This window comes from Petaurus breviceps, unplaced genomic scaffold, assembly GCF_028583685.1.
Source record: "Petaurus breviceps papuanus isolate PSGF00001 unplaced genomic scaffold, PetGlider_PUasm1.0 90919, whole genome shotgun sequence".
In the NCBI taxonomy this organism is placed as follows: Eukaryota; Metazoa; Chordata; class Mammalia; order Diprotodontia; family Petauridae; genus Petaurus; species Petaurus breviceps.
This window is the reverse complement of record NW_027187378.1, coordinates 10917743-10942327: the sequence shown is the minus strand read 5'-3', so window position 1 is coordinate 10942327 and position 24585 is coordinate 10917743. Positions and strand designations below refer to the sequence as shown.

General features: G+C 41.2%; 1 protein-coding gene across 2 annotated transcripts in view; it reads left to right on the top strand.

The window, feature by feature from the left end:
* Window positions 1-8315, top strand: part of DZANK1 (double zinc ribbon and ankyrin repeat domains 1) — a 135410-nt gene extending 127095 nt beyond the window's left edge. For both annotated transcript variants that reach the window (XM_069075472.1, XM_069075473.1), the window contains 2 exons: window positions 7248-7322; window positions 7828-8315. In XM_069075472.1, coding sequence (XP_068931573.1) covers window positions 7248-7322; window positions 7828-7993 — 241 coding nt within the window. In that variant the 3' untranslated portion in view covers window positions 7994-8315. The remainder of the gene's footprint in view (window positions 1-7247; window positions 7323-7827) is intronic.
* Window positions 8316-24585: the final 16270 nt, after the last annotated feature.

Genomic DNA, 24585 nt, shown 5'->3' with positions numbered 1-24585 from the left:
CAGGGGATCACCTTTACTACAGTAGCAATCTCAATAGGGCTTATTTTTGGGGGAGGGCTTATTTTAGAGGAATCTTACACAGTAAGGGGAGGGCTTATTTTCGGGATAGGTCTTATTATCGGGGAAACACGGTATAGGTAAGTCATGAAACCTTATCGCTTCCATTACCATCACATTTTGTAAACTGTTAAAGCTAAAAGGTACCTTTCTCTAAGGTGCCAACTTGTAATCAAATAGTTAAAAATAAGCAGAAATGCATAAAATAAAAGGATTACAAAGGAAATCAGATATATTGAAATACAGCATATTTAGCAAAATACTTTTAAAACAACTTCACAAATTCATTTAACCTAAGGAAAACCAAGTTCACAGGTTAAGAACCCCAATCTAGTGCAACAACTCCATTTTACAGAAGAAGGCAATTGAGGGCCCAGAGAGGGGGAATGACTTGGCCCTGGTCTTAAAGGAAGATCATTGAACCTTCACTGAAACTGAGGCTGAGCCAAGGCAGAATCAGATGGAACCCAAATCTCAGACTCACAGACTGTTAGAACTGGAACTGCCTAGAGACAACATTGGCCAATCCTTTTTAACAGAAGAGACCCAGAGACCCAGAATTAGTGTCAGAGAGGGTACTAGAACACCAATGTCCAGGGATTTTTCTGCCAAGTTATTGAAACTTAGGCTCTTCACGCCCACCTCCTGGAGACTGACTCTCCTAGAACAATAGCCCCCGATTTCATAGCTCAGGGGAAGCAGCCAAGTGACTACTCACCTCAGTCTGAATGCCAGGTGCATCCTCGTGCCAAACTCACTCAGCATCCTACAGTCAGCAGGAAGGTTGGAGAGGTGAGGAGGACACAACTCAGAGGGAAAGACTAAAGGTCCCTGTGGCCAAGGGGTTGGTCATGGAAAGTGACCTTTCCTACCTCCCCAAGTTGTGATAAGTATTAAACAATATTTGTAAAGCATTTAGCATAATGCCGGGCATTATAATAGGTACTTAATAAATGCTAATTCCTTTCCTCTTCCCTTCCCTTTACCATCAGAAGCAGCTGAAAACTCCTAGACCTGAGGAAGTTTTTTCTACTCTCACCAAGGTGGCCCACATCACCTGCAGGGTCTGTGGCTACTGAATACTCCCTTCTGAGAATGCCTGGCATATAGTAGACAATTAATTGTTGGTTGGTTGATTGATTGAGCCACCATACTTTTACCACAGTTCTACTGCCTAACATCTCAAGTTTTTAGCCATGAAAATATTTCTCAGTGTACCCTTTCATTACCTTGTCTTATCTGCCCATCTAGGAGTGAGAGACCAATGCAGCTCTTAACCTCTGACAGAGTTAGTAGCTGGGTTTCTGTTCCTCTATAGGGAAAATGTGCCACAAAATAGCCCCTGAATGGGTACTCTTTTTGCCACTGAAGAGTCCAGAGCTAGGGCTGGGCCTCTCTCCCTTTTCCTAGGCCAGGCCAGAACTTTGGGTCCTGGTATCTGTGTGTTCCAACTTCCCACCCTCAGCCAGATGAGGCCAGGGAACTGAATCTAGACTTATTTCTTTCCCAACTGAAGTGGGAGTCCTGCTCTAAACTCAAACTAGTACTTACCCTCCAGTCACTGACTACCCCGTTCCAGCTCTAAACCCATCACCTCCACCTGGCCACCTTCCTTAGAGGAATACAAGCACTATGAGCTAGGCTTTAAATTTGGTGCTGAGACACACCTGGCAAGAAGATGGTAACCTAACAGTGTCCTCGGACAGGTTGAATTTCAGTTCTTCCCTACACTTTAGGTTGGTGGAAAGCTAGAAGTCTCATTTGCTTGAGAGGAATTTCTCATGGAGCAGATCATCCTGCTGTACTGAGTGACTCTCTGTCCCCAACAGCAGTTCACTTGAATTAAAAATCATCCACCCTACTTGCCTCTGACCCTCACCTGATATACTAATGGAGCACAGAGTTCACTTAGAGTATTACGAAATCTGTTTTATTTGGAACTGAAAACCTGTAGAGAGGAATTTTTCCCCCTTTGAGACCTAACACATTGACCTTGAGAATACAGAGTGAAATCCTTCCTATAATTAATAATCATTTGTGGGTGCTATGTGTACACTTCTGTACTACATTTTCTTAATTCTTCATATAAACAGAATTTCTCCAGTATCCTGATAGTGCAGGTAGTCAGTCACTGATGAATCAATGAAATTAAGTTGTGGAAGCTCTTTGCTTGATCGTAGTAGAAAAGTTAGTCTACTAAAGAAAGACTTCAGAAAAGATAACCTTGACACCAGACATTATGAAGAAAGTGAATGCTCATTGTAAAGAAGGAAACTCCCATGGGGTGTCCAGGTGGTGCAGTGAATAAAGCACTAGCCCTGGAGTCAGGAGGACCCGAGTTCAAATTTTACCTCAGACACTTGACACACTTGTGACCTTGGGCAAATCACTTAGCCCCAATTGCCCCTCCAAAAAATAAAAATGGAAACTCAGAAATTTTGATAACAATGGACTTTTTTTGTTTTTGCTTTTTGGAGGGCAATTGGGATTAAGTGACTTGCCCAAGGTCACATGCTACTTTTTGTGTTAAGTTTGTCTGAGGACGGATTTGAGCTCAGGTCCTCCTGACTCCAGGGCCAGTGCTCTATTCACTACACCACCTAGCCTCCCCTAACAATGGATTTTTAACAGATTTTCATCCAAGGCAAAAACCCCTTAACTGAAAAATGTCCTAAGATTAGAGTTGCAGCAAATGAAAATATTCAAAATTCCTTCTCACACCATCACTCATTAAGGTTCAGATAGGACACTATCATTATCTGTTAATGGGGTAATAGACTGATTTGGCAATATAGAAAGCACCATCATAAAACATAGGGTCATAAAATTTAGAACTAGAAAGGGCCTCAGAGCCCATAGTCCAACTTCCTCATTTTATAGGTTAAAAAAAAAGGCCTTGAGATGTGATTGCTAAGTTTTTGCTGGTAAGAGAGTCTGTTGCTGCAGCACAATCCTTCATGAGCTGTCCTTTGAAATATTTTGCAGATATTCTTGCTGATTAGCACAATGGCAATCAGCTGGTCAAACTTGGATTTCCTCTGACAAAGCCTAAGGGGAGAGTAGCCAACCACACAATTTAACTGTCCTTAGCTAGCTAAGTTATTTAAGTAGCCAAAGGATATGAAAGATAGATGGTTCCATGACTTATAGGAGTAGGTGCATATTCCACCTGGAACCTTGCAGAATCACTAAGTAGCTTGTTTACTTCACTTTGAGAGATCCTCTTATCTCACCAACATAGGTACAACCTATTAAGATGAGCTTGTAACCTTTTTGATTCCCTTATTTTGTGTGACTTTTGTCCATGTTCTTCCATAAATCCTCCACAAATGGGCCTCCCAACATGCCAGCCTTAAATTGTATAAGTGATTGACATTTTAAATTATTCTTGTGCTACCCATGAGATGAGGCTTTCAAGATTTCAGAGAGAAAGGTATATATTTCTGTTTACCCAAACTTCTTACAGTAGAATATTGGCTTACTCATGACAGTATGAAAATGGCTTAACAATGATCCTATGCTGTCTCTGTGTCTGAGTATCAGGTGCCAGATACATTTTAATATGCTATCACTCATTTTATTCCATGTAATTACAGACTAAAACATACAAATTAGAGGCACTTGGCCTCCTTTGCCACTAGCTAGCTGACCTCAGCAAAGGAGGCCAAGTATCCCAGCATCCCATGGCCTCAGTATCCTTATTTTAAAATGAGTGATTTCCATGGTTCATTCTAGTTCAAAATTCTGTGCTTTATCTTAAGACAACAATCCTACGTTTTAAACCTTGGTAAGATCTATGTTTTGGATGAATAATTGAAATAGGAATTAATTCAAATTTTTCTCCCCAGCAAGTTTCACAATTCATCAAAAGATCTTGGGACATCTAGTCTAGGCCCCACTGTCTGGAAAGAACTGACTCAGCTTTCTTGTGGATTGCTATTTATCCAAATCTCTCACAACTGAAAAGTTTGTAGCCTCCCTACAAATGTTACCAGGCTATTAAGTTCTGCCATGTCACAGTAATGATAATTGTGATACAAGGATCCTTTGGGAGGCTCTTCCTACCAGCGCAATATGTTTTTGATATCACAAGCCTACCCTAACAGATTAAAAGGAATGGTTTAATATTACTATATGATTGAAATTTCATTCCTTCTCTTCCTTCCATGCACCAGAAAAAGAACATGCACCATGGCTCAATAATTCATTATATATAGGAAGCAGTAAGATGTATAGGAAGAACCAACAGGAAGATATACCATTTATGTCTATCTTACAAAGAGCTGTGAGCCCAGAGTCCCGAAATCAGGAGTTTAATGGAAGGGTCATCAAATTTGGAGACTGGGGGACTTTAGAGGGCATTGACTTTATCCACTGATTTCACAAATAAAGAAAATGAAGATGAGAGATTAAGTGACCTTCCTAAGGCCACACCAGTAGAATTGGAGGTAAAACTCAAAATCTAGGTCTTGGCGTGTCTCTGAGAAGGGGAGATGAAGGGAAGGTCTGCAGTTGGGAGCAACATGGAGATCTCAGGATCAGTCCAGGAAAAGGAATATGACAGGTTAGATTTCATGGTGTGTAGCCCACAAGACTACCATAGTGAAAAAAAGGCACTCAGATGTCACTATATAGCAATAGTATAGAAAAGTCAACTTTATCAATAAAGGCCAAACCAGCCACCATAAGAGACTGTTGGTTTTTGCTTCAATCAGATCAACTAAGAGAGAAGACAGTCAAAGGTAATGCAGAATTTCTAAACAGTTTTTCAAGGCTGAAGACTATCTCTAGTGAAACATTCATGTCCCCCTAAAAATGAAAAGGGGGTTGGGAGAGAGTAGAGCTCTTGCCATCCACTGCTCTAGAGCACAGAGCCCATTGAAAGGTGTCTGCCACAGCTTTTGGGTCATGAGAGGGGAAAGGAAGGCATATAGTGTGGATACACTGGAAGGAAGAGGAAATTTTGCCTTTGTTCCTTCTGTTGCAGATGCCTAAGTCACTATTAGGTTTTAACCATGTGGTTAGGCCCAAACAGTTGCAGTAGGGGTGAGGTTAAGGACTTGTTCTAAGCTACTCAACAACAAGAAAAGGTACATATGAGTAAGTCAATGAGCATTTATTAAACACTATTATGTTCTAATCACTGTTTAAATTTCTTGTAGCCTGAAGTCCAGGGGAAGCCATTGAGTAAGAACAGGGCTCTCCCAGGGCCTTGGCCAGGAGGGTCTCTAACATAAAGGATGCAACTATTTCTTACATGTAGGAAGCCCAAGAGAAGGCTTTTCTGGGAGGTGGGAAAGACGATAGGGTAGGAATTGCCTTCATGGCATGTGGCTTCCATGTTCTGAACTAAGGGGCAAGGAAGATGGTAGGAGGGGAAGATTCCAGGATGACTGAAATGCCTGCTGTTTTGCCAAACTGAAGCCAGTGACTAGAAATCAAGATCTGTTCTCATCAGAACAGTATGTTAATATTCAGATAACATTTGGCTAGCTGACCCTAGAAATGATCATTAAGAAAGGAATATGGATGGGGGTGAGGGTGGCCAAAGAGAAACCCAAAAGAAACAAGGCCTAGGTCCTTGTATAATTGCATAAAGCTGTAGTCTCCAAACACTGTCTACCCCAGCTATTGGGTCAGGGGAGGGGAGAGGCACATGGTGTGGATATGTTGGAGGGGAGAAGAAATTTTGCTGCATTTCTGCCTAAGTCACTGTTAGGTTTTAATTATCTAGCAGGGCCCACACAGGTATAGAAGAGAAGAGTTTAAGAGCTTGCTCTGGGAAGCCAATAGCAAGAAGAGTTGGAGATGGGCCAGTCAGAGAGTCAGTAAGCATTTATTAAACACCTATTATGTGCCAGCATTATGCTAAGTACTCTCTCCCCTCTCCTAAAGACCCACTGAGAAGTGCTGACAGCCAAAAAATAGAAAGAAGTGGAGTCAACTCACTGTAACCCAGTCAGGGGCAGTAAATAGAATCTATGGTTAATTAGAGCAGTTTTATTCTACTTGAATAAAAGGAGATTCCCACCCTTACCTAAAGACATCCTTTGGCCACACTACAGGACTTTGGGATCCAGATCTAAGGAGCAGAGTGTTAACTGGCCTAGAGGAATCCTGGCTCTTGAAACACCAAAAAGTCTAAGTTGAGATTCTAGTATAATCATTTCATGGTCCACCTGCTGCTATAAAACTGACATCATTTCCTGAGTAAGAGAATGAACGACAGTAAGTACCCAAGCAAAACTGAGGACAGCAACAGTAGGGAGAGAGGGCAGCGACGAAGACAAGATGGACCCATGATATCTGATGACAATATGAAGCAGAGATAGCAGAACTGGAATGGCGGAAATACCAGCCAGGGACCATGCCAGTGAAAAAGTATCAAGCAACCAATGAACCCTACGCCCTTTTCCCCCACTAATATAATATTATATGTTAAAGAAGCCACACAAGTCACTTAGGAGAAACAGTGATTACTTCTGACTCTCTTGCTTTCCTTTCTCCTGCTGGGGACCCCATTCATGGTATTCATTGGGATTCATAAATCACAAGGCCAGTACAAGTGCCTAGAGGGGGGAAGAGGTGGAGGCCCACCTGAAAGAGAAAGGGATTTCTTGACTCAGCATGGACTCAGATGTGAGTTTTTCTATGGCCTTTACTGTATCTATGTTTTGAAGCCTTGTAAGCCTAAGTGCTTGTAAGGGAAACTTGGAGGGGGTGATATCTACTAAAGTTCCCAGATTTCACCTGGGCAGTGACAAGCCATAGAAGAAGTTCTCAAAATGTATGTGTGTATGTATATACACATACATATGTATGTAGAGAGAGAAACACCTATATGTCTGTGCTTTTCATGTGAGGAGGATGTCTTTGATACAAGGGTCATATGTATTTATTCATATCAATATTTTAAAATTAATATTTATGAGACTTCTCTTTCTCTCTGCAACTTAAACTCATTCATCTTCACAGCCTCTCTCTAAGCAAAGGATAAAGGGGGAAACTGATGTGATCTTCCACAATTAGTGAGTATGTCAGTGGTGGAGATGAAGGTAGAATCCATGTTGGTTCCTAGCATTATGCAGCACCTACCCATTAGTGCCCATCCTCTCCTCACAATATCTGTTTCTGTATGATAACAAAGCCTTAGTCAGGAATGAAACAGCCTTTCCTTCTCCTCCAATCAGGCTCAGAAACACAGCTCTTCATGAAGCATGTCTGCTGGGGCCAGAAGGAAAGAAATGCATAGCAGCCTTACTGAGGTAAGCTCCTTGGTTCCTGGGTGAGTCAGATATTGAAAAGAGGAAAATGAAATGTGGACATAGAAACAATCCTACGGAAAAGAGGACCTAAAAGGGGTTCTCAGGGTATTAAAAAGCCACCACTATAGAAGGAGTTCTACCTTGCCTTTTAAGCCAGTGTAACCCTGGATTGGTAAATAGAGAACTTTCAAAGGCACAATGAAAGCCTTGCCCTTTTATTGTTTGCCTTGAATATACCTGGATATGTTGTGTTGATGTAATGCCCAAGATTTGGAATTGTATTTTTTATGAAATGTGGTATAAATGAAGTAAAAACTGTACAGATCTTATGCTTTTCCTTACTTACCAAATGTATGTGACATTTCTTATGCCAGATATGATAAAAACTCTCTATGAAAGCCAGATGGTACAAAGGTCAGTTAGACTGAATTCTATGATTTATGGTGGATATAGCTGACTAGACACTCTTTCCAAAGCCACTTCTACTTTCATGTTTCATTTGCAGATACAATGCAAATATTCAAAAGAGAAATGAAGAAGGACAGTCAGCATATGATTTAGCTCTGAAGATGGGGAATGATGAAATCATCTCAATGTTTGCTGCAAAACTTGGCCAAGGAATCCCGGACCAACATACCCAATCTAAGAACCTCAGTCTAGAAGACTTTTGACCCTGTTTTCTTACACCTAAATGCCATTTTTTCTTTATTTAAAGAAAATTTCTAACACATCACATTCTCAATTTATTTTTTAATTTAGGAATTAAGGAAGTTCAACTTATCCAGTTAGGAGGTTGTGTTTTTTGAGAATTATTAAATGAGAATAGAACCAGTACTCAAGGCCACTCCTGTTTACTCCATATTGTGATAAATATATCTATACTTGCTTATAAAACTTTGAAATCTTTTTCTCTTCTGATAATTATAAACAATTTCTATATCAGATATGTTTAACCTTTATGTTTAAATAAATCATTATGCAGCAATATGCAACTTTATTTCTTTTTTGGATATTTCAATTTGTGTGTGATCAAGTAGTTCAGGGGGTCCCCCAACTTTTCCTAATAAGATTTAATTTTGATTTCCAACAGTTTGATGACTAGGTTGGGGTAAAAGAAGTCAAGAAGAAGACTTATCTTCCTGAGTTCAAATCTGGCCTCAGACACTTACTAGCTGCGTGACCCTGGGCAAATCACTTAACCCTGTTTCCCCCAGTTTCCTCATCTGTAAAATAAGCTGGAGAAAGAAATGGCAAACTATTCCAGAATCTTTGCCAAGAAAACCCCAATGGGGTCACAAAGAGTCAGACATGACTGGCAAACAAAACAAGGAATGTTATCCCCATTGTACAAATGGAGAACATGAGATTCTGAGAAGTGCCCTGGTCACAGTCAAAAGCAGTAAGTTGCATACAAAGACATGAACCCAGCTGCTCCGACTCCATATCCAACCTTCTTTCATAGTGCAATAAAAAGTTTCATGACTCCCAACTGTGATACTTACAGTCTATGTGACCTTAGGCAATCACCCAACTGCTCTGGGTCTCAGTTTCCTCATCTATAAAATGATGGGACTGGTCTAGATGATCTCCAAAGATCCTTCTAGTTCTATATCTGTAATCCTTTGGGTTTAAATTGGAGGTCCATTATTTATAAGCTGGGTGACCTTGGGCAGATCACTTAACCTCCACAAGTCTCAATTTCCTCCTCTTTAAAAAAAGGGGGGGGGGCTGGGGCAGCCAGGTAGCACAGCGAGTAAGAGCACCAGCCCCAGAGTCAAGATGACCTGGGATCGAATCCAGGCTCAGACACTTAGTACCCACCCAGAAACACCTGGCCGTGTAACCTTGAGCAAATTACTTAACCCCAATTGCTTAGGGGCAGCCAGGTGGCGCAGTGAGTAAGAGCACAGGCCCAAGAGTCGGGATGACCTGGGATCGAATCCGGTGTCTGATACTTAGCAGCACACCCAGAAATAACTGGCCATGTAACCTTGAGCAAGTTACTTAACCCCAATTGCTTAAAAAGGGGGGGGGGGATTGGGGATTGGACTATATATGGTCTAATGAAGTCCTGATCAACCCTGAATTTTTTTTTGCACTTAATAGTATTTTATTTTTTTCGAATTACATGTAAAGATTGTTTTCAATATTCACTTTTACAAGATTTTGAGTTCCAAATTTTTCTTCCTCTCTCCTCTTCCCCCTGCCAAGACAGCAAGCAATCTGATATAGGTTATACATGTATAATCATGTTAAACATGTTTCTACATTAATCATGTTGTGAAAGAAGAAACAGAACAAAAGAAAAAAACATTTAAAAAAACAGCAAAAAGGCGAAAATAATATGCTTTGATCTGCATTCAGACTCCATTAGTTCTTTTTCTGGATGGGGATAGCATTTTCTATCATGAGTCTTTTGGAATTGTCTTGGATCATTGTATTACTGAGAAGAGCTAAGTCTGTCACAGTTGATCATTGCACAATGTTGCTGTTACTGTGTACAATGTTCTCCTGGTTCTGTTCCCTTTACTCATCATCAGTTCATATAAGTCTTTCCAGGTTTTCCTGAAGTCCACCTGTTCATCATTTCTTAGCACAATAGTATTCCATTACATTCATATACCACAACTTGTTCAGCCATTCCCCAATTGATGGGCATCCCCTCAATTTCCAATTCTTTGCCACCCCAAAAAGAGCTGCTATAAATATTTTTGTACATATAGATGCTTTCCCCTTTTTTATCATCTCTTTGGGATACAGACTTAGTAGTAGTATTGCTGGATCAAAGGGTATGCACGGTATTATAGCCTTTGGACATAGTTCCAAATTGCTTTCTAGAATGGTTGGATTAGTTCACAACTCCACCAACAATGCATTAGTGTCCCAATTCTCCCATATTTTCTCCAACATTTATCGTTTTCCTTTTCTGTCATATTAGCCAATCAGATAGATGTGAGGTGATACCTCAGACCAACCTGAATTGTATGAAATATGAGGTTCTTAGATTTATCCTATCACCGCCTTGCTAAGGATAATTTGCTTACTGGTTCTTTTGCCTGGGTTCGGAATATCTTTTTACCTCCCAGGAATATTAGGTATTACTGGTTTCAAGCCAAAAGCATTAAAAAATTATAGAAAGTAGGTGCTAGATAAATATGTTTGTTGTTGTTACTGCTGAAATTCTATGGTCTTTTAGCCTCCTTTTCCAAGTTTTAGCCTCTTGTCTTTTGGAATTTTTCCCATTTATAATAGGACTCACAAAATGAAGTGAAGCTCAGAATGAAGCTATCTCAAATTGGATGCTCCCTGGGCATCTCCATTTGAATGTGTGTAAAACAAAACTCATTTACTTAACCCCAATTGCCCTCCAAAAACAAAAACAAAACAAAACTCATTGTCTTCCCCTCCAACCCTCCCTTCTTTCCATCTTCCCTATTAGCATCCAGGGCACCACCTTCTTCCTAGTCATTAGCCTTGAAACTTCAGAATCATCCTAGATTCTTGACACTCACCCTATTGTGATGTAAAAAAGTTCAAGATTCTGGGTAATCATTTTATTAATCATGCTAGCAATAATTAATAAAAGGGACCAGTGGTACTGTAGAATGCCAAAGACCCCTCATGGAACCAATGCAATGCTTATATGCCCTTGGAAGACTGGGTGTTCCTGAGAGTGGTAATTAGCTCTGATTGATTAACAAGTTATGAGAGAATGACTATTGTAATGAGAGGTGAGCTTATTCTAATGAGGATCTAGGGGATGTGACTGATTACTTAGTCTAGTTCAAAGAGACTTATCTCTTATTTGGACTACACCTCTGTAATGGTAATGGTAATTTGAAGATCTTCCCTGGCCCTTAATAGGCCTAATGGAATTTGAAGATTTCCCTGCCCTAATAGGCCAAATGTAATCACATGGAGCCTGTGATGGGAGGAGTTTGCTGAAGGAGTGGAGCAGGAAATGCATCAGAGCAGTTAGAACAGAGGGAGGATAGGGATAGGAAGCAGGCAAGAATAAAGTTAGGGTCATGAGTGTTTTTGTGGGAAGGCCAAAGCAGGGGGAAGGCTTTGGGATGGTGTTGCTTCCTGCAGTGATAAGGTGTGTTAGCTTCTTTGTTGCTATGATGGACACGGTTTTCTGGTGTTAGTATTTAGCTTTCTGGTGTCTGAATAAAAGTTTTGTTTCTGTCTTCTATAGGGAGAGTCTGTTATATTTTGGGATTCAGAATTACTATTGATGCTGTGAATATTGCCTTGGTGATACATTCCCTAGGGTAATCTAGACAAAAGGGGATCCACTTCTGCTCAGAGGTGACTGAGTAAAACACAATGGGTCAGAATTCACCTTAAATTAAATTCTTTGTAAAGGGGCAACAACTCACACGCAAGATGGAATGTACCCTGGTAACCCCCAGGGATTTGAGCATTCTCATCCATTAACAATGTCCTTCAGAGGCTGTTTTGGCCTCTAAGAGAAATGAGGATCTAAGAAGGGAAAAAATCCTGGGTCTCCCCAACATTAACAATTAGTTATTTAATAATCATTTCTCTCATCACATATCCAATTAGTTGTCAAATCTTGTCTATCTCCTCTGCCATCCCCTCCTCTCTACTCACAGAGCCCCCACCCTGGACTTTGGTAGTAATAGTTGTCTCCTTGGTCCAGCTGCCTCAGGTCTCCCCCTTCTTCAATCCATGTCAATACAGCTGCCAAATAGATTTTACCAAAGCTCAGGTCTGACCATGTCATCCTCATTACTCAGGAAACTAATGGCTCTCTGCTACATCCAGGAGCAAATATGAAATCTTCTTGCAAAACTTCACAACCTGGCCCCTTATGATATGTCCAATCTTCTGGACTAGGATTTACTCCAGCACTTCCCACACTTGACTCAACCTCAATGCCCACCATAATTCAGCTGCACTTACTTGCTGTTCCTTACAGATGATATAAGGAGCCACTAGGTGGCACCATAGTGCATAGAGCACTGGGCCTGAAGTCAGGAAGACATCTTCCAGAGCTCAAATCTAATTTCAGACATTTATTAGCTCTCTGACCCTGAGCAAGTCATTTAACCCTGTTTGCCTCAGTTTCCTCATCTGCAAAATGAGCTGGAGAAGGAAATGGCAAAGTAAGAAAACCCCAAATGGGATTGCAAAAAGTCGAGCATGACTGAACAACAGTAACACAGATAATATGCCCTTCCTTCACCCCATCCTTTTTACTAGCTGATCACCATACCTGAAATGCTCTCTCCTGCCTTCAACCTCCTAGCTTTCTCAGCTTCCTTCAAGACTCAGTTAAAGCTCAGCCTTCTGCAGAAGTCTTTTCCAGAATCTCCCCTTGTCCCTTCCCTCTGAAATTACTTCCAGTCATGTTTTTTATATGTTGTATGTATGTGGTTATTGGCATGTTGTGTCTTCCATTAGAAAGCATCTTTCTTTGTACCCCCAGCACTCAACACCCTGTGGCACCTAATGAGTACTTAATAAATGTTTATTGACTGACAACTGATTTCTTGTTCATTCATTTCAGTTTTATCCAATTCTTTGTGACCCCATTTCAGGATTTTCTTGGCAAAATACTGGTGTGGTTTGCTATTTTCTTTTCCAGCTCATTTTACGGATGAGGAAACTGAAGCAAACAGGGTTAAGTGACTTGCCCAGGGTCACTCAACTAGTAAGTGTCTGAGGCCAGATTTGAACTCAGGAAGATGAATCTTCCTGTCCCCAGGCCTAGCACTCCATCCACCTAGCTATCTGACATATAGTAGACATTTAATAAATGCTAGTTGATTTAACAGAAGACAAAAACTAGTACTAGAAAGATGAAATGACTGTCTAAAGTGATAACAACAAAATTAATAATGCCTCATATTTGCAAAATACTTAATGGCTGACACAGCATTTTGCATATTAGTGGAATTTATATAACAACTCAAGGTTTCCAAAAGTTTTATACTTTAATCAGCTCATTTGATCCTCACAAAAAACTCTGTGAGGTAGGTCTCATTTTAAAGATAAGAAAACTAAGGCTGAGAGAGTGTTTGAGGTTATTTATCCAGGATCCCACATTTAGGGTCAGAAGCTGTTTTTCCAAACTCAGGGTCCATAGAGTCAGTTGCAGGAAGAGCTCTGCTTTTAAAGATACAAGAACTGAGGTCAAGGTCTTGCTTTGTTCCTTACTACCTGTCTGACCTTGACAAATCATTCTGGCTCTGAAGGTCTGTTTCCTCACTGGTGCAATGAAGTGAGAGGGGTCACACTACCTGCAGGCTGAATGTGGTCCCCAACACTCAGGTAGTGCAGCCAGAACCAGATAAAAATGTCACTGGGAACTATTTAACAAAAATAAAAATATAATAAAATGTAGATAATGTTAATATATAGTTTTCTAAGTCAATTTGAAGCAGGAGGGAACCTTATGCGTGGTTGAGTGCCCCCCAGCCCTCTCCTTTATATTTGCTTGACTCGACCAAACTGGATGATCTTTGTGGGTCCTTCTGGATCTAACATTCTCTGATGAGGAAGAATCTGGAAAAAAAAAAATCTGCTAGGAGATGATGCATGACCTAGTAATTCCTGAATGAATTTGAGGGACTTTAAGAGGCAGAGGTGAGTATGTTGTGGTCTAAGGGTGAGGAGAACCAACCCCAAAATTCAAAGGCAAAAGGCGCAGGTCTGCCTTGAAAGAATTCTACCACTCAAACCTTCCTTCATTCAGAAACAGGGCTTATTGTATCACCAATAGAAGTGGGCCAGATTTTAAGAATCTGAGCAATTTAATGGGAGCAAGATGGACACTTTTGTACAAAAAGACTGTGGGAAAATCTGGATGGGATGAAGGAATGACAAGTAGTCTGGGGTGGGGCCAGGTACAGAAAATGAGGGCCACGATGAAAAGGCAGTTAAAAAAATTATTGACTGGGATGGTGCCTCAGGAGATGCCAGAGATCTGGATTCAGGGGCTTTGGGGGTCCAGGTCCCAAAGACATGGTCTTTTCCTGTTAGGGGTCCAATGCAAATCCCATCCCCCATCAAGTGGGCAATCCATTCTAAGCATCAGAAAAATTGTAAAGGTGCAGAAACTAGAAATGGGATGTGGAGTTTGAGAAGCAGCAGGTAGTCCAGTTTAGCTGGAATTAATAGTAATAACAAACTTAGATAATATTTTAAGGTTTATAAAATACTTTATACATTTCTCATTTTATCATTACAATAACCATAGGAGGTAAGTGCTATTATTATTTACAGGGGAAGAAACCAAGCAAGCAAAGGTTAAGTGACTTCCTTGGGGTCACACAGCTCATAAGTGTCAGAGGCTGGATTTGAACTCAGGTCTTCTGGTCTGCAAGTCCATTTCTGTATCCAATGTCCACTGAGCTCTCTTGAGTTCATGAGAGGGAGTCATGTCCAGTAGGGCCAGAAATGTAGGCTGGAGTTAAGATTACTAAGGGTTAAGATTATTAAGGGTCCAACTAATGAATTTGTGTTTTATTCTAGAGACAAAAGGGAAAATCCTAACTAAACTAGTGCTTTAGGAAGATTATTTTTACAACATGTTAAGCAGGTGAACTGGAAAGGGAAGACACTAGATGCAAGGATTTCAATTAGGATACCGCTGCACTGTTCCAGGTGAGAGGAAAAGCCAGTGTGGCAAGTACAATGGAAAGCACTAACCTGGGGTCATAGGACTAAGGCTCATCTCCTGCCTCAGTGTGACCTTGGGTAAGTAATTGGGACTCTATTTCCTCATCTGTAAAAAGGAAGGGATTGGATTAGATGAGATGCCTACTAGCTCTAGAATCATAGGTACTCTCCCTAAGTCTTCTCTTCTCCAGGTTCTTCCAGCCACTCACCCTGGGCCATGATCTGGAAGTCATTCACTTTCAGCTCTGACTGTCCTATGAACCTGGGACACACTTGAGATCTATGGGTGTGAGGGACCTTGATGGAGGCTGCCCTCACCACTCCTGGGGGTAGGGAGCTAAACTTTGCTTCTCCAGGACTCAATCCCACCCCTACCTGCAACATCACAGTGAGAAAAGCTGAGCTGACAAGGGACTGAGTTCTGTTGGCTGTCTGAGACCTGTCCCATGTGCCATTTTGTCTCTGGTAGAACCCTACTGCTGCCTCCAAGAACATCAAGGCCTTGGAGCATGACCACCACAGCACTGAACAAGTATGTACTGAGCAGTTCTCATCTTTGTTCAGGCTTCGTATGATATATATATAGATAGATAGATAGATAGATAGATAGATAGATAGATAGATAGATAGATAGATAGATAGATAGATAGATAGATAGATATACTGGGTGTCCCAAAAATCTAGGTGCCTTTTTAAGCTATTAAAGCTTTGGGATGCCCTATACAGGGTGTCCCTAAAGTCTGGACACATAGGAAATCTCATTATGCATATTTTCAAGAAATGAAATTTTCAACAACATTTTATTTAATTAGTATCAGTTCTGGCCATGACAATTTCATATGGAATAAAAGCTTTCATTACCTATTGGGGACTATTTTCCATATTAATGAAATTAATTTAATTTAATTAATTAATGAGATTTCCTATGTCTCCTACATCTTCCTATGAAATCTCATTTATGCTAATTAAATAAAGTGTTGAAAATTTCATTCATTTCTTGAAAATATACATTAAAAAGATTTTCAAAAGAAGAAAAGCGAAATTTCCATAATGGGGCTTTGTAGTTTCATGTACAGTCTCTCTCCTGTTCTACAATCTATGTGTATGGAAATGCTCATTTTGTTTGTGATTGTTAAATTCTGAATAATGAAAATCTAAAATAATAAAAATTTAAAATGTTCCCTAAGCCCTCTGAATAATAAAAATGCTTCATAAGGTCTATGATTTCATCAGAGTGTAGCCTCTTTCCACCAATACAGATTGTATCCCAGCCCTCTAGTCACCCACCTTAGTACATGGGAACCCAAAAGAAACAAAGGTGGCCAACTTTCTGATGATGATCCTTTCTGAACTTACTTTCATTAGCTTGTATCACAGAAATATAGCCTTTCACCTGTTCACGTGATGCATCATGAACAGCAGGAAAAAATAATGCCTATAGAGTTAAAGGAACTGGGTTCAAATCATACCTCTTGGAGTGAATACAGCACCCCCCTGTAGTCAGGAGGATCTGAGTTCAAATCCGACCTCAGATACTTAAAACTTTCTAGCCCTGTGACCTTGGGCAAGTCACTTAACCCCAATTGCCCTGCTTTCCCCCCTCCAAAAAAATAAAAAATTCCACCCCTTGAGAATTACTGAGTGACCCACAGCAGGTCATTTCACTTCTCTGGAACTCAGTTCCCTTATCTGTAAGATGAAGGGTTGGACCAGAAAGCTTCTGGGGTCTCTTCCAGCTCTAGGTCTGTGATTCAATTATCCTTTTGAACTTGGCAAGGCCAGCTAATAAATGACAGAGTAAGGATGTTTTCTGACCCATCATCATTATAGCTAGCACTTATATAGCATTTTAAGGTTTGCAAAGCACTTTGCAAATATCATTTTCATCTGATCCTCATAGCAGCCCTGGGAGATAGGTGCCATTGTTAGAAACTGAGGCAGAGGTTAAGTGACTTGCCCAGGGTCATACAGCTAGTAAGTATCTGAAGCAGCATTCCACTCATTGTACCACCTTCTTTCACCCAAAGGTAAAGTTCTTTACACTGAAGATATCTAATGAATCACTATCTTACTCTGTCCCTCACTGATAGTTTTTCGTAAAATAAAAAAAATCAGCATTTTCAGTTTCAATAGCTATCGATGGGTTCTTTCTATATGCCTCCCCAGAGGCACAATATAAAAGTCTTAATTAAGTATGAAGTTCTACCTCCACCTCAAGCCAGAAGTCCTTCTCATTTTTTGTTTGTAGTGATTTTATTCTTTAATAGTTTTATTTTTTCCGATTACATGTAAAAACAAATTTTAACATTCATTTTTTTTTAATTTTGAGTTCCAAATTTTCTCCCTCCCTAAGATAAGAAATTTAAATGGGTTATATATGTGCAATCATGTAAAATATTTCCATATTAGTCATTTTGTGAAAGAAACAGACCAAGAGAAGAAAAAATAAAGTAAAAATAAGTTTGCTTACATCTGCAAAAAAAATCTTTACATCCAACTAGCATGTGCATATACAATAGTTTTCCATTATACAGATATGCAAAAATAATCATTTGAAGAGGGAAAGAATAACTGGGGGTGGTGTTAGATCAAGGATACCTCTGCCCAGGAGTTAGCATCAAATCCATATGCATTTATTAAGCACCTACTATATGCCCAACACTCTAATAAGAACAGGGCAATGATGGTTTGTGCTAAGGTGCTGACACCATAAAGGGGCCTACTTTGTAAAATAAGCACCCTACTTCCTGGTCCGTCCCTTGGTTACCAATCCCCAAGTTCCTTTTATAGGGCTGCTAGATGGGTACAGTGGGTTTGGAATCAGAAAAATTTATCTTCATGAGTTTAAATCTGGCCTCAGCCACTTACTAGCTGTGTGACCCCAGGCAAGTCACTTAGCCCTGTTTGCCGCAGTTCCTCATCTGTAAGATGAACTGGAGAAGGAAATGCAAAATCAAGGGTCCTTTTATAATTATTCTCCTCTTCCAAGGCCTGCCTTCCCCAGATATTTCATCCTCTAACAACCTCCTCCTAGAAACTCTGGGCCTGGCTTGATGGGAGATGAGTAGTTATAGCCAATGCTCCCCTTCCCCACCCAACTTAATTCATCTTACTTCTTATTGTGCTTCGTTGAGGTACCGGAGTGAGGTGAGTTTGGAAGGTAGTTAAGGATTCAAGGGGGTGAAGGTAAGAAGGGAGCACAAAGAGGAGGTCATTTGTGGGAAGCAATCACGTGGTCTGCATTATTTCTGCACATCAGGTTCTCCAATGTGGAAAACACTCACTGACCAAGAACTAAGTCTTTTCCTACAGTGATAGGGGAAATATTACAGGGTCTCACCCTGGAAGAGAATAGTGGATTCACAATTGTTATCAGCTCTCTCAGGGTTGCCACTTAATTATCACCCTTCAGAGAGAGACTTAAGGAGAGGGGAGGTCAGTGTAGGAATATTAGTAAGGGATGGGGAAGTTCTTGGGGAAAGGCTGAAAGGGGTTAACAACCCAATTAATTAGATTGTTAGGTGGAGAATGATTAACCAAATACAAAAAATCTCATAACTTTTACCTGGAGCCTTAAGTTTCTGGCTCAGATCCTGTGGGCTGGTTTTAGGTGTGGCCATGCGGGTTGTGAGGACGTACCCTTTGGCCCTTCCAGCCCTGGATTCTAGGATTGATAACACCTTGGGAATTGGGTGAGGCTGACCCAAGGCTAGGGCCCAGCCCCTTTGGGGAAGCTGAGATTGCTTGGGAAAGTAGCTCCCAGCTCGGAGTCACGGGGAGGAGGGGAAGGAAGGCGGGGGTGGTGGGGTGGAAACTGCAAGCTCATGCCTGCTGCTTGGCCTATTGAAGTGGTAATGAGGCAGAGGGTTTGCCTCCAGGCTGGGCATTTGGTGTTGAGCTTGGATTCCGGCTCTTGGGGGGTAAGGGGGAAGGGTGGGAAGGAATGTCTCTCCTTGAGCCGAGAGGAAAGGATGTGGGAAGGAGGCAGAAGAAGGAGGTCAGGAGTAATGAGAATTGTTGGTTTGAGGTCTCTGATGACAAGGTTCCCCTCCTGAGAAAACCTATGGCTGAAAGAGAAATCCCATTCCCTGGCCCCTCCCAAACCCAACCAGCCACCACCTGCCCCTCCCCGGTGTTCTTAGAATGCTATCTGGCCTCCTGGGACTCAGGGTAGGGAAACTGGAACGTTTTCCAGTGGAACCAGAGGACCCAATAGTGTGACCTGAGACCTCTGGACACTGCCTCATGGCTGGCCATCTTGAGAATTCACTGGGACTATTTTCTTTTTTTTTCTTTTTTGAAGGGGGAAGGCAGGGCAATTGGGGTTAAGTGACTTGCCCAAGGTCACACAGCTAGTAAGTGTTAAGTGTCTGAAGCCACATTTGAACTCAAGTTCTCCTGACTCCAGGGCCAGTGCTCTATTCACTGTGCCACCTAGCCACCCCTGGGACTATTTCTTAACATCTTTAAAAGGACCCAGTAATTGGGCTCCCCCATCCTCTGTAGCCATGGCCACCTCTACTCAGCTTTAGCCCCAGGTTCCATCCTGACAGTCCTGGTTCTCTCTGACTAGCTGCCTAGGGGAATTTGCTGTTTTTCAAAGCAATTTTTTTTTTCATATACACTGTCTCACTGAAGATACACAACTGGGCCCAGGAAGCATGAAAGCCTGAGTCTCCCAATGTATCCCAATGTAAGACCTCTGGGTTTTCATTTTGCCTCTGGACATGAATCAAAAGGCTCACTGACAAACCTTCAGTGGGAGTTTTCTTGCATAAAAACCTATCCTCTCATTGGGGTCAAGGCCACATGGCCTATGGAGAAAGGTATCAGTGATGAAATCTTGTAAGTTGAAATCTTGCTGTTGCTCCTAGGGACAAGGGCCCAATTATCTGTCCCCATGGGGGACAGGGAGAAACTGTCATGTGTAGGATAATCCTCTAAGTTAGTTGGCATTATTATCCCATTTTACATGTAGAGCGTATAGCCTTTTTCAGGGTCAGGCCGCTGCCTGACTTGCCCTTGCCCTACTAACTTCACACCTTGAGGGCACTGATACCACAAACCCAAATTCTGGAATGATGGGATCTGTAAGAGCCCTGTGGACCCCTTAAACTTAAAAGGTCTCAAGGCTCTACCCTCTTCACTTGATGAACTCTTCCAAGAACACTGAGACAGAGACATCTGAAGTGGACAAGCCTTTTTCAATGACTCCACAGACAATCCAAGAACCCCATCTTCATCCCATGGTCAGCTGACCAGAACCAATGATGAAATGTGCATATGAGTTCCAGTTTCTCCAAGGCACTCTGCTTACTTGTCATCAAATTCTCTTAAGAGCAAATAGTATCCTCCACAGGAAGAGATTACTATCATAGCGTCTTCCAATGCCCCAGACTCCCATTATGTAGATGGAATGGATCCTGATGGGGCCTTCAACAGAAAAAGCTTCATGGAGGGCTGCTAGTTAGCACAGTGAATGGAGCAACGGCCCTGGAGTCAGGAGGACCTGAGTTCAAATCCAGCATCAGATACATGCTAAGCATGTACTAGCCATGTGACCTTGGGCAAGTCACTTAATCCCAATTGCCCTGCCCTCATCCCTCCAAAAAGAAAAAAAAAAGAGCTTCATGTTATACAGACTGCCCTACTGATGTAAATTTTTTCCTTACTGCTGAGTTTATAACTTTCATATTAGACATCCTTAAGCTGCATTTATCTGAATGCTTGCCTTTTCACTGCCAGGTGTCACAAATAGCCCTCTCTCTGAACGAGAATCCATTTCCAGTAACAGCTATCATCACAGTTTAAACATTTAGCTTCTGCTGTGATATTTCCTCAAAACTGCTCTAAAAAGACTCCAATCATCAAGTCCACACAGGTAACGTAGCAGCATTTCCCCAAATAGATCTGGCATACTTGTCTGAAACTATTATATGGCTACCAACAAGCCCTTACCTTCTAAATGGAGTGGCCTGTTCTTAGTCCTCACCCTTGACTTCTGTGTCTCCTGGACTCTCTTTCCTACTAGACTTTCCTCATCATTAGTCTTTCCAGCATTCTCTTCGTTTTTGTATATAACTCCTTCTTAGATTTTCTATATCCATATCCTGACTATTTTCTGTAGTTATACCTGAGAAGCCTTTTCTTGATCTTCTCTTTCTCTAGTTCTCTCTCAGTGAGTGACCTCATCAGCTCCCTTGGGCTCACTTTTTACTTCTGTGAATATGAATCCCACATTAGCATATCAAATTTCTCACTCTCAGGACCTTTAGCCTATATTTCCGACTGAAAAATGAACATCTCAGCCTAGGTGTCCCATAAACACCTCAGATTCAACACATCTGAAATAGAATTCATTATCTTCCTCCTTAAACTTAATCTTCTTCCAAACTCCCCTATTTTCACCAGACATCCTAATGCTTCAAGTTTCCTAGGTTCTCCATCAATCTCTGAATGGCTATATATAGTAGGTACTTAATTAATGTTTATTGAATTAACTCTTTCCTCTAGTCAGGTGAATAGTACTCCTTAGAATATCAGTTTATGGCACTCATTCCCCTCAACTCACTTGATTAATCATTGGACTTTTTTTTTCCAGACCCGTGATTTCATCAGCAGAGGCAATGCCTGGTTTTGATGGGGTACCTGGGGCCTAAATCAATTTGTAAAACCAATTTGTAAACCAGTTTGTACAATTGTAACTGAAATTTGTATTGTAAAATTGTAATCTGTGAAATCCCTTTCCCAGCCTCAGGCTCTGCCCCTTCCTCCTATCCTAACTTGTGACTTTTTTGTTCTTACTTAATCTCTCACCTCTCCTCTGGTCTGGCCCAAATCTCATCTAAACTATCTATGCACTAAAGTCACAAGTTCCTCCCGGTCAGCTCTAACCTTTATCTTTGCACTGAGGTCCCTTCCCTCCATCCAGTCAGCCCTGACAATGGCAGCCCTACCCTTTAAAAGTAAAAACCTATAAAAGTAAAAACCCTCTCACTTGCAGGTCCCCTAAAGGACTCTTGCCCACTTCTCATAGAAGCATAACAATAAACTTCTACAACTCTCACTCCAATTAAGCCTGAGACCTTGAATTCTTTCCAGACGTTATTGCAGGTTTTCTGGTCTTAGAAAAGATCAGAGTTCCTGCTGAACCTAGAGGGAGCCATCCCTCATCAGTATGGACTTTCCCCCTACACTGTATGTAGTAAGGCTTATTATGCCAGTTCGATATGGTGTGCCACATAAAGTATAGTATTTTGACCCATAAATGTTTCAGGAAACACATAAGGAACTCATAGTTGCCCATAAACAATTCTTCTTCCTCTTTGTAAGTATTACCTTCGTTCCCCCTTATATAATGTCCAGGTTCATAGTGTCATCTTGTAGTTTAGACTGAAGAAAAATTAACTTGGGGTTGCTTAAAGAGGCACCCCTCTTTTCAGATAGCTTATAGCTCATGGCAATGCCAGAGGATAAAGACCAAGTCATTTACTTTTCCTTGTTGTATCTTAGCTCCTTCTTTGGTTGCCATGGGGACTTGAACAGGATTACCAACATTCTGGTTGGCAAATGTGACTACATTTTGACCTCAGGTATAGTTACAGGTACTCTAAGGGCTTAGATTCTCTTATTTCCCAGAAGGAAACCAGAAGTTGCTGGAGAAACAGACTCCCTTCCCATTGGACCTTCACTGTTTGAACAGCTCATCTCCATGGCCATGAGTTAGCAAATTTAAGATTGTTTGAACCCTCCTGTCTTGTCTCAGCACCTTACTTCTCCTTCAGCGGTGGAGGAACCATGTTTGTGATCTTCTTGTGAACACACTAGCTTTGCCCTGTAACTCCCCTTTTCTCTCTAGAAATCTGGGTTCTGGGATCTTTTTCTCTCCGAGAGGCTGAGAGGAATAATTTCATTTTTGTCTTGTATCCTCAATGTCTAGTAGAGTGCCTAAGATATAGTAAGCACTTACAAACGTTTGTTGAATTGAATCAAATTTAGAGAGTAGAACTCTGAGAAATTTCTGGCAGCTGACTGCTGTGTATACATATTTGTACGTGCTGAGAGCACAAAAATATGTCATTTTGGGGGAGGGTAGCAAGCTTATTTCCTTCAGATGTCTCCCTGAAGGTTATGATGGGAGAGTCCTTATAGGGCACCATGCACTATCTTACTAGCTCCATTTATGAAACTTCTGGAGAAGAGGGTTAAACCGCAAGGAAATGGAAGTTTCTTTTACTAGGCTAGGAAAAACCAAGACTTTGGTAGTCTGGTTGAGAAAATGGTGCAGCTCCCCAGGAAAGCTTAGCTGCCATCCAAACATCACTGCTTCTGAAAGCAAAGAGGATCTGTTTACAGACCCCGCCCAGTTTTGATGCTGGAGAAAGTGTCCTTATCTCAGCCCTCTGTCCTATATAGCCAGAGCAGAAAGGGGGACAGACAGAGGCAACTAAAATAACATAGAGACAGCACAAGTGTCTTGTCAATGGGAGTATGACGGGGCAAAGAAGAGATTCAGCCATGATGTACCTACTGGTAAAAAAAGAAAAAAGTGAACTACTGTGTAGTAATAATACCATTCACACCTGGACCACAGCACTAGCCTGCTGGTGGGTCTCCTTGCCACAAGCCTCTCCAGTCCATCTGGCTCTCAGGTGTCAGACTTATATTCCTAAAGACCAGTTCTGACCATGTCACCCCACTGCCCCATTCAACAAACAGCAATGGCTCCCAGTTACTTCCAGGATCAAATATAAAATCCTTTGTTTAGCCTTCAAAGTCTTTTCTAATCTAGCCCCTTCCTACCTTTCCAGTCTTTGTTATGCCTCAACTTCCCCCAATATACTCTGTGATTCAGTGACACTGGCATGAGCCAATCCAGCTTAGCACCTAGAATCACACCTTACACATTCAAGCAGTTAAACAGAACTGACCAAATGAACAGAGGTGAAAATTGGAATCACAGTTCAAAGACAGGAGCTATTTCTGTCTGAATCCATCTTAGAATACGTGAAAGGGAATAGTGGGAGATGAGTTTGAAAAGCAGTCTGGCGACAGGTTGTTATGGGCTTTGAATTTAAATAGGTAGACTTTACTCACAAGGCAATGGGGAGTCATGGAAAGTAGTCCAAGAGGTGAGAGCATTAGAAGTGCATTTTTTAAAAAGATTAATCTGTCAATGCATAGGATTGATTAAAAGTAGAGAAAAGACTAGATACAAGAAGATGTATTGGGAGGCTATTGCCGTACTCAAGGCTGGAGCTGATCATCCCATTCAGAGTCTAACAACTTACTTGCTGGTATGTGGTATGAAGACATAGAAACGGAACTTAAGGAGTTAAGGGTGAAAAGAGTGGCACACTCAGAAGACATCTGTGTGCTTGGAAAGGGACATAATTTTCAAAGTACCCAGGCATCCATTTAGAAAATATCTCAAAAAGGGAAAAATACCAAAACTCAGTGCAATTCACTAAGAAGCTATTAAGTGCCTACTATGGGTAAAATAGACACTGAGGATATAAAAACAAAAACTAAACAGTCCCTGCCCTCAAGAAGTTTAAATTCCATTTGGGATAGAGCATATTGGAGGGGGAAAAGAGGGTGGGTTTAGAAGCAG